The 10,989-nt window shown below is 40.2% G+C and overlaps 1 protein-coding gene across 2 annotated transcripts in view; it reads right to left on the bottom strand.

The window, feature by feature from the left end:
- Positions 1-91: 91 nt before the first annotated feature.
- Positions 92-10,989, bottom strand: part of dennd2b (DENN domain containing 2B) — a 37,466-nt gene continuing 26,568 nt past the window's right edge. For both annotated transcript variants that reach the window (XM_008310766.3, XM_008310765.3), the window contains exons 12-20: positions 10,148-10,225; positions 9,661-9,801; positions 9,425-9,573; positions 3,304-3,481; positions 2,824-2,865; positions 2,386-2,497; positions 1,008-1,247; positions 771-857; positions 92-568 (exon numbers count right to left, since the gene is read on the bottom strand). In XM_008310766.3, the coding sequence (XP_008308988.1) occupies positions 534-568; positions 771-857; positions 1,008-1,247; positions 2,386-2,497; positions 2,824-2,865; positions 3,304-3,481; positions 9,425-9,573; positions 9,661-9,801; positions 10,148-10,225 (1,062 nt within the window). In that variant the 3' untranslated portion in view covers positions 92-533. The remainder of the gene's footprint in view (positions 569-770; positions 858-1,007; positions 1,248-2,385; positions 2,498-2,823; positions 2,866-3,303; positions 3,482-9,424; positions 9,574-9,660; positions 9,802-10,147; positions 10,226-10,989) is intronic.

The raw sequence follows: 10,989 nt of genomic DNA, 5'->3' as shown, positions 1-10,989 counted from the left end.
TTTTCTATGGATTTTTATTAGAACCCACATGTTACACAACACAAGCAAAATCAGATTTTGAAGTAATTTCAGAGAACTGTCAAGTCCGACATGTTTTTAAAGTTTTTAATAAAATATTGCAAAAGACTCTATGAAGAGTTACAATCATTTTCTTCATTGTCTTGGTGCTTGATGTAAGTTTTACACTTCTCTAACAGACGACAACACAGTTGTGAATTGTTGAAAATACAAAAACAGAAACATGAATACATAGGAACTGTACAATGGATGCCCACATGACTAACAGACACTCACACACCCTGGTAACACTCCTCACAGGCACAGTGGTTTCTCTACAGCTCATTGGTCACGTACCGAACCCGCTGTCACTAACTCACACAACGCTATACACACGTGATGAGGACGATCACAGCCAATTTACAGTTAAAGATTATGTACACTTTTCCATTGAAGAGGGTGAGAATCACGATGCTGCGGTTGAGACGTCACGTCCTCACCTCGATGAGAGACGAAAGACAGGAGCGAGGACTGCTTTAGCTCTTTTTGTGGAGGAACCTCATTTTGTTTCCTGTGAGCAACACATCAACTTAATTATATCAAATCAACAACACCTGAAAAAACAATATGTATTTCAACTTATATAAGATTTCAAATTTTATTCAGACACAATAAAAACAGCAATGATTTAAAAATTGTTCAATTTCAGGTGTTTTTACATTATTAACAATGTAGACTAATCTAATAGTTCAGTGATATTTCAGGATTCTTACCAAGGCCTTTCAGAAACTTATTAACTCCACTCTGCTCCGTGTCTGGAAGCTCCTCCAGATATTGCTCCACCCTCTGCTCAAAAAGACCTAGATAGAAGAAGTGATGAGAAAAAAAGTGCTTTAAAACGCCTCGCCACTAGAGGTCAATGTCAACACAGTTTATTCAACACAATGCGTCGAAGGTCAGCAATGTAGCGGCAAAGCTTCTGCTGAAACTCAAATGGAACAACAGTCTACCTTTAGCCCGGGTTTTCCTCAGCTCTCGATCCTGAACGAAGCCTGCAAACATCTGAGATTCCATGAAGACGCCAAGGAAACGGCGGATGCTTTTCGATGCCACAGACTTGCGGAAGGCCTCCCTTTGGAAAATTCGCTCCCCGCGCTCATTCTGAGTGATAAACAGGGAATAATGTCCAATGGTTTCCAGGAAAAAGCGAATGAAGGCCTCAGACACCAGGCTGTTCAGGGAGTTGTACTCTGTGGATGCAAAGGAAATGATTAACTACAGGTTTAACATCAGTGAAACACTCAAAACACACAGGTTAGCAATCTGAACAACTGAAGGAAACATGCTGCCATTTGTTGTATATTATGCAGCACATATCGTTTGACTAAAAACCTAACTTGCTGTTTGGACATGGGCACATACAGTATATCTTAGAAATTCTTGGTTTAAGTCAACTTGACATAAATCATCCACAAAACCCAAATGGTTTGTCTGTTTTCTAAGAACAGAAATGATTTCATGACCAAGTAGATTTTCTATGTTCGGAGTTAAGTAGAACCACAATTACACTCCACAGAGGCGTTTAATTGGTCAGCTTTCCTCCATGATAGTAGGAAATTTGGTTTGTTTTCAGTAGAGTTCAGTTCAGTTCCATTCAGTGTCTGAGTTCTGGGATATTTAAAATGTAAAATGGTTGTTATTCTGTAGAGAAACAAAGACAGACAGAATCTTAGGGTCAGAGGTCAACCACATAGCTTTGGTTTTCTGTTTTTATTTAACTCCATTCTCAAATTCCTCATTATCTGCTGATTATCCCTCCACTCATAATTATAGTACTTTGAACTGTTAATCAGGAAGCCTCTCAAAAATATCACCTCATCATGCTGCATAAATATTGATCAGAGTTACATGTTGTTTTAACCACAAATACAGATAATTAGTTAAATAAACAGACACATTGACTGTGACAGTAATGGTTGTTCACTGTCACGAAGGAGGATGCTGAGACCATGGCTTCTCTTTTAGAGTTTATAGTAATACGTCACAGGATGTGTTTAATGTAACTGGTTTCTCTGTGACATTTGATGTTTTTTGGACGGCTTCCTGGGTATTCTGTCTGACTGTTTCGTGACTTTGTTACAGTTAGGTCACCGTCAGCTATGTGTGAAACTTTGGTTGAAGTATAATAATTATACACCAATAGTTGCACCTTTCATCAAGAGACATTGTGAATCATCACTACATTCGTCATTACTTCAGATTGGGACAGAGTGTAAAACGTCTGGCCTTCAGTGAACTTAATCCAAACACACACCCACACAGACTCAACATCATCACGTCATTCCCACGACAAAGGAAAAACATCTGTCTGATTTGTCACATCTTCACCTTCGTCCGATTCGCTGTCGGAGTCCTGGTTGATGATATCATTCCTCTGCTCCAGCGCTTGCTCAAGGGCTGCTTGAAGTTTCCTGGGCAACAGTGATGCCTCATCGTCCATCTGTAAACATTTGGGATCATTCAGTTTGCTTGAGATACACAACTTTGCTTTGGCATAATTGTCGAAAAGACACAGCAAATCACCTTCTTAGTCCATCTTAAAAAGAGGCTTTCCCTAAACTGTCGTAGCCTATGGGTCTAAATGCTAAAGTTTTGTAAGTTCACTAACAGTGACGGTTCATTACAGTGTAAAGGGTTTTTTACTCTAAAGATTATTTTGAAATAACAACATGTGTGTTTGGATTAATGTCATAATTCAGATTTTCCGTATTGTAGTCACAATGAATCCATGGGTCACATCGAGTGTTGTTTAACTACAACTCTCACCTGTCGAATGAACCGATCAGTTCCAAGGTCGACCATCAAAGCCTGAGTGGAAAAAAACACACACTGAATAAGTATTTTCTCTTTGACATGTTGAACACTGTTTGTAGCAAGAACTGAGGGCACAAAATAATTAGACATTAGACATTAGTCAAACACATTTACGGAAGCAGACTTTGATGAGTCACTCAGTCGGAGTCATGTCATTGAAAACAGCAGCTGTTGTTGACAGTCCATTAACAGAGAAGCCTGAACTGTGTAAGAAGTCAAAACTGAGGAGGAACAAAGCTAAAACATACAGTATATGAAACATACAGTATATATGTGAGGAAGCTAAAAACTAAAATATTAAAGAAAAATTGATTGAACTGTAGGTTAAAATAAATATAATATGTATGATTTAATAAAATAAGCTTTTCCCCAATTCAAAACATGAGACTTCACACACAGTTACTGGTTGAAGAAATGTGAAAATGAACTCACTTCTTCTACGGGTAACTCTTTAAGTTTGGGCACAGAGCTGGACAGCAGTCCCACCAGGAATGGAGTGGGACAGCAGACGATGTCCAACATCGACCCTGGCAGCACTGGGATGAAGGTGTGTTGCCAGGAGAAGGGGTACAGTAAGGCCACCACTGCATGCATGCAGCTGGACAAGGTGCTGAAAATAAAGAAGTCACATTCACACTCTTAGAAACGACGCCCTGAAGAGGTCACACCAGGTCAAACCAAACAGCAGATGTTACAGTAGATAATGAAAAAGCTGGAAGTAGGGTTGGTGAGTAGTGTGGTGAATGTTTTTCTAAAAATACTGCGTAAAATTAAGAGCTGGAGTAAATGTCAACAAACTGCGTAAAATTAAGAGCTGGAGTAAATGGAGTCAACAAATATCATATTTCTATTTCGTCAGCTAACAGGATTCGTCTAGCTTTGACAGACAGGAAACCAGCAGAAAAACAGGAGAAGTGAATCAACCATTGCTTCAAACTCGGCTCCTGATGTTGACGTAGATACAGTACAGTCCATGATTTGAACTCATTATTTTGAGTCAATTCTTTGCTGGTGGCATGACTCAGACATTTTGCTGTAGTTAAACTGGAGGTTTGTTGATAAGTAAAAGAAGCAAACACAACGCAGCTTCATTTGACTCCAACAGCTGTGGTATAACAGGAGGATCACAAATAGCAGCCAGTCTTTCTCACGATCCAACGCTTGTTGACAGTGGCTGACCGCGCTGACCCTGCGGCCCTCTGTCCTTTACATACTGTCCAGTCCATGTACACAAAGACAGTGAAAATAAACTGCGGGACACACACACACTGAGACACTATATTTGTATGAATGAATTAATAAAAACAACACACGAGACGCACACTTTCGTTGTCGTCAGAAGCAGCAGCACAACATCCAGCTAAAGCTCCCTTCAGATTAATGAACTCACCCAGGTTTCATCCTTCAGAAACGTCACTGCCTGCATTCTTGTTTGGAAAAGGCACAGCACTCAGATCTGTGAATGACAACCTCCCCTGAAACTTTTCCCACAAGTCAACATGTTTGCCACAGGGCCCCTTTCATCTTCCAGTGAATCAATAGCCAGGATCAAACTGTGTTTTCTTGACAGGCTTGAAACACAATTGCACCACTGAAATATCCAAAGGTTTCAATAACCACCACGTTGACTCCCTTTCAGGTCTTTCCCAGTTCAGTCAAACACGAAGCACTTGCAGCTTGGCTCTGGCCGCTCTGATTTCCATTTGCCTGAGGTGGGCTTCATAATTCCTCCCAGATTCCCATCTCTCGGGTCTGACGAGTTCCAACAGGGAGTAATGGGGCACAGATCTCAGAAAACCCTCTGCCACAGGCTGCGTAGGTCCAACACACCCCCGATACCAAAAGAATCAATTACACTAAATTCCCAAAACCACACACACTTGGGAGAAGATGAACTTGCAATGAAAACACTGTGCACAACCAGAGGTTGCCACTCACAGTCTGGGACATTCCCTTGACGAAGGCTGAGCAATTCAAAACTCAAGAAACAGAGGATAGGAAGTGTCCACTGAATGTTTTGTATTGAACTATTTATATGCCTGCCAACCACTAAGAGCAAGTTGTACTAAGGACCAACTGTGAAACAAACTCCAAATCCAGAAGTTAGAAAAAAGAAATCACCAATTTTCACTTTTAATAAGCCAATTATATTCGGTTTAAATGTTAAGTTTCCTGAGAGGTTTACAGGGGATTTACATTAAAAAAATAGACCTGATTATTGTTAGATGTGCAAGTGTGAGGCTCCACTAAAGGAGCTAGACTCCTAAAGGAACAAGTTTTGTTGTGGTGTTGATGGACTCACCAACTATTTTAACTCTCTGTATTAAACCAACATTATCACGGCATTTGACTTTAGAACATATGTGTCAAACTTATGGCCCCGGGGCCAAATGCAGCCCTTCAAGCAGTTTTGTGTGGCCCACAGAAGCTTAAAAAGCATTTAGTAAAGTCCATGCAGCAGAGTTTTTTAACCTATAAAATTAAAAGTTTTTTTTTTATTATACAGCAATGAACAATATTTGTAGCTTGAATAAATAAAGTAAATTGCAGAAACATGTATTATTCTGTTATGGAGTAGGTACATCCATACCAGCGGTCCCCAACCTTTTTTGTTCCAAGGACTGGTCAGTCAGTACCACCTATGACCCATGACCTATTATTTTAAAGTATTGTCAGATTATCTTTAAATAAAAAAAGTAAATGGATATGAAATGGACTGGATTTTCTTTGAATGAGGTAAATTAGTAAAGTACATTTTTTCACTGTGTCCCACTGCGGCCCGGTACCAAATGACCTATGGACATGTAATGGTCCGTGGACCAGGGGTTGGGGACTGATCTATACAGCCTTCCATTTACAACCGGCCCTTCAGAGGGAACTGTATTGCTGATGTGGCCCGTGGTGAAAATGAGTTTGACACCTCTGCTCAAGTGTGTGCGTGTGTGTGTGTAAGTGTGAGGCTCAACTCAGATACTCAGGAAAAATGGGATTGAGAGGCTTAGCCTGCGAAGCCCAAAGGAAAAGGAGCAGAGAGAATTTCAGTGCTTGAGAAAAAGGACAGGAGTCAGAAGCCTGTATCACCACATGCCTCACAGCTCCACTAAAGCACTGCGCAGTGTCTGTCAGTCCTACTTCAGCTGTGTAGTTTCCATAGACTGCAGCTGTCAGACTCCAGCTGTGCTGTGCTGCAAATCTCTGTAAAAACCAATCTTTAGCATTTAAGCTCCACTGAGCACAACGTACACCTAAGAAATGTTGAGGAAAGAACACGTAGACCTATTGGATTTCTAGGACTATCTATTGTTCTAAAGGTCCCTAAATGGTTCTCTCCAGCCAGTCCTTTAAGTATAAGCTCAGTTGATCAACAGAAGGCAACTTCACAGGGCAAGTAGAATTTACTTCTCAATGGAAAACTCTGTCCAAGTTCCTATTTAACCTGCAGAAAAGCCTGAGATTGATTAGGTCGATGAGGTCTAAGGAGCGGATGACTGTATGAGCATGTTTGTGTATATTTGAGGCTCTACATTTGTGTACATTTGGATGTAAACATTTAGAGCGAGTGGCACCGATGTAAAATCAGCAGAGGAAAAACAGAGAGGTTTCTCGTGTTGACAGTGAGTCAATTTTACTCTTCCTTAAGGCAAATTACACATGGAAAACCGGTTAAGTTGTCAAAGGGGTTTTGGCTTCATGCCAAATCTGCAAAGCATGTTTGAGACCAAGCGAGGACAACGTGATCTTAATGTGTGGGACCAGAGTTGATGAATATAAAGATGCCAAAGTCACCGCTGATTAAGGCTGCAGCTGTACAGCATGTGGATGGTCTACTGTACACCACTGAAAAAAGATATGCTGCTTAACATATTTTTTTAAAGTGATTAAATTACCAGTCTCAAGTTTGGATTAAGAGGACACCGGAGAGTGAAACTGAAGCAGCCAGCTGCAGGAAAACAAACGTGTTTGATTACTTTACCGTATCTGGAAAAAAAGAAAGAATCTCACAAACCACTGTTTACTTTCCTTCTTTTGTCTCTTTTTACATTCTTCTTCTATCCTTGCCTCTCAAATAAACACATCACAGCCTCATTATCATCCTCTGTTTTTTTCTCATATGCTTCTTGCTACACAACTTCTCCACAGTCAAACATCATCTGAATGCACTGCATCAAATCAAATCAAAAGCCAACAAGAGAGATTTACTTGGACCTGAAAACAACGTGCACATCATCCAAAAAAAGGAATGTGCAGAGCATTAAAAAAAGCTGTAGAAATCAAATTGGTGAATTACAAATTCTTACTTTTGTATAAAGCAATCAAGCACTGTTTTGCCACAACTGTCATAACAGTGTGTAAATGGTAGGACATACTGCTGTACATCAAAAACCTCATCTTGTTTGTATTCAAGGAATGATGATCAAGATAGGGCATTCGTGAGGATTTGATTTACCTACCAGTGGTTTCATGACAAAATGAATAAATTGGTTAGCATTCTAATAACAAGGGCTGCTCTGCTAGGCAAAGATCTATTGCCTAACAGGGCATTTCCTGTCATTTTCTTCTCTTAATGATTGTATATATTTTGCAAAAACAAAATACATCATGTTCCCAAGTGAGGTATTTTTGGAAACGTATGATGTATCAAAACCCCAGAGGGAGAGGCTCTTTTATCAATAGAGTCAGTACTGTTGTACCAACGCTCTGTCACTGTTTTTATAGAGAAACTAAAACACAGCTCTGTACGAAGCCCTGCAGGCTGGCACATTTTACAGCAACAAACATGACACACGTGTTTGCAAAGATAGACCCACACGCATTCAAACAGAAACAGATCATATAGATAATTATTTGAAAATCAACATCGACAATTTACATGTGTGCTAATTATAGCACAGTTAATTTCTTAACATAAAGTTAAAACTTGAATGTCGGTCTGTTGTGTATCGGACCATAGAGAAAGCACAAATATGTGTAGGTTACATCTTCATTGATGTGTAGCCCGCATGTCTTTATTGAACGATTTTAATTCATTCATTCATTCAATTACATTTCTTCACTTATTCATCACCTCCACTTCAGCAGCAGCTCTCTCTCTCCCTGCGTGGACAAATTAAGTTTTCTAAATCTGAATGAAATTAAATCCTTAAATCCATGGTAACTGTGTGTGTGTGTGTGTGTGTGTGGGGGGGGGGTATGTCTTCATACAGTTTAGCACTGGGGCTCAAATCCTCTTGCTGTAATATTCCTCATCATCTTGCTGCTGTTTACGGCATTCAAAAATGCTAACCAAAGCTAATTTTAAGTGTTAGCTATCAGAACTATTACTGATGTTGCAGATATGTTTGGCACTTTTTGTGCGTGTGTTTAATTTATATTTCCAGACAAGCACAAATCTCCTGTGCTGTCGGAGCTAATGTTGCAATAATGAGGTGTTGGATTTACAGCAGCTAGAAAAAGTCAACCATAAAAATGTATAAAAATCATGGCTCTTGCTCCAGATGTCTTCACAGATAGATACACCTATCTATGGACACCAACCTGACATAAACTACTGACTGACAAAGTGGGTCTTAGTTATGCTAACTTGTTGTGTTTTACTTAGCTTAGAAAGTAAAACAATTATGCCCTCTTATAATGTAATATATCACATATCTAGCAACTGGACATTGTAATAAACTTACAGTCACATTTTACTGCCCATCAAAGTAACAGTGTTTAATATTTTTGGAAAGACTTAACTGAAAATATATGTATTAGGCTAATGTTCCAGCACAAACACCGCAGAGACTAATGTGCAATATATCACTCCAGCAGATCCATATTTCTGCTGCAGATTCAGACATTAGATAACTGACGAACAACTAAATGGCCTAACTGACTGTTATTGGACAATAAATCTTGAAAGTATTTTATCATGAGCTAATACGACGTCCACACCCAACGACTCCTTGATGTTATCACCTCTGCTAAATGAGCGGCCAGGACTGATTGTCTCCAGAGACACAGAGAGTGTCACTCATGTGTGGGGAGAGACCGTGGCATCATAAGTCAGATAGTGACAGTTGAGCCACGGATCACAGAGGGCAGAGAGTCGTGTACACAGGAAGTGCATTCCTTCCCCTCACAGTCACTGCCCCCACTGATGTTTGTTTAAACTGGGCCCTGATACATGCAGAGATTATTCCTCTGCTAAAATCTCCTCCCAATCCACTCTCTCCTCCAATACTTACAGTGTATGAGTGTGTGTTTTGTAACAACGGAATAGACTGGGACACCAAGTAATTGCCCTGTTCCCAGTGTAAGTATTCCTCCTAATTTTGGTACTGGAAATGACTCGCAGGGATTATTGCCTGAGCAATAATATCGATCAATGCATTAAGATAAAACATTCCAAATATTTCAGTGCACACGCCTGCTGTTAATCCAATTACAGTACGAATCATAATGTTTATCATAGCAAAAGTCCCAGGTCGACTGAAAATGAAATGCCTTCTTTAGACAGAGGAGGCCTGTGGTTTTCTGGAGATGATGCTGTGATTGTGTATCTGGCTCTCACCTGAGTTTATCAGCCACAAAGATGACTCTTCGCTCCAGAAGCAGAGATGCAAACACTCGTATCACCTGGCGTACACTAAGGCATTTGAACAGACTGTCAAACTCCACATGCTCCAGCCTGGAGTCAGTGGGCCGTCTCAGCTCAATGACCTGCAAGACCACAGAAGATGGTTGTTAAAAAGCAGATAACTTGACTATCACTAAAAATCTAAGTAATCTGCTCTGAGCTGCCCCGACCTCATTTCCTGCTCCAGGCAGGAAGGTCTTGACTTTGATAATCTTCCCTGGTGCTGGGAAGGGCGACTCCATCAGGCTCCTCATGAAGGGGTAGACCAGAGCTGCTGAGATGCCTCTTCTCCTCTCAACCTCATCTAGGATCTGAACACATGACACAAGAGTACAGTTTCCTTCATATGTCTGCATGTAACATCAACACAATGCAACTCTGTAAAAACTAATTTGAAAATTTTCACTATTTTTCTAACTGCTAACTGAAGAAGCACCCATACTCAAGGACAAACCTTATCAACTTTCTTACTCCTGTGTTGTAAACATACATCCGCACACAGATACACATGATAAAAACACACACACACACACTGGAATTAAACAAAAATACAAATATACCAATGTTCCAGGGCTATATTTTTTCTAACTCTAATCATGGTAGCAATGGTTGATCACAGCAAGGTTTAGCATGACAAGAGAAAAACAGAGTACTCACTGTAGAGAACAAGTCAAAGCAGCCCAGTCTGCTGATGACACAGTACACCTCTGGAAGACGAGGTCCTTTTCCAGTGGGCTGTGAAAGACATCAACAGACACTGATGAGAAACTGTGTTAAATAGACGTGACAAAGTAACTGCACACACAGACATGATTAAAGGTACTGCGTGTACCAGCAAATACACAGACTCACAGGGTCCATTTTGACACTACTCTGCACAAAAACTGTTAGCCAACCACATCACAGCAAATCTGATACGTTTATACACTGTATGTACGTGTGGTCAAGCAGACGGCTGATGTTTGAACTGCACACTGGAATATGTAAGAAAGGTGTTTCAAGTGATTTTGAACACTTCTTTAGAAACAATTACGTGCGTCAACCCTCCCCCGCCCCTCCACCCCCTCTACACCAGAGAAAGATTTAAACTCCATAACCAAAGTTTCAGGAAAAAAATGTGTTAACATTGAAAGTGAGACATTATTATTATTCCAGGTTTCTTTTGAATCCTTTCATAGTCTAATAATACTAATGTATTTCTGTTATCAACAAACCAGGGTCTGACCATGATAATATAATACAAAGATAAGGTGTTTACACTACGGCTGTCTGAAAGTCTTACATCTAATCTGTCACTAAAGTCTTTCATGTAGACAGAACCTTCCCAAACACAGGTGCTTTATCTGCTCTGCTGATCATATCTACCTTCCTCTGTAAACTCAACACGCTATTATGTGTTTCCAGAAAGCCGATGCACAGACAGAGACGCTCAAAACACTGAGACACAAGTGAACACAAGCACTCAAGAAATGCCAATTCACTTGTCCATATTAGGTATA

This window comes from Cynoglossus semilaevis, chromosome 5 (assembly GCF_000523025.1).
Source record: "Cynoglossus semilaevis isolate Cse_v1.0 chromosome 5, Cse_v1.0, whole genome shotgun sequence".
In the NCBI taxonomy this organism is placed as follows: Eukaryota; Metazoa; Chordata; class Actinopteri; order Pleuronectiformes; family Cynoglossidae; genus Cynoglossus; species Cynoglossus semilaevis.
The sequence above is the reverse complement of the archived record's forward strand: the minus strand, read 5'-3'. Positions and strand labels throughout refer to the sequence as shown.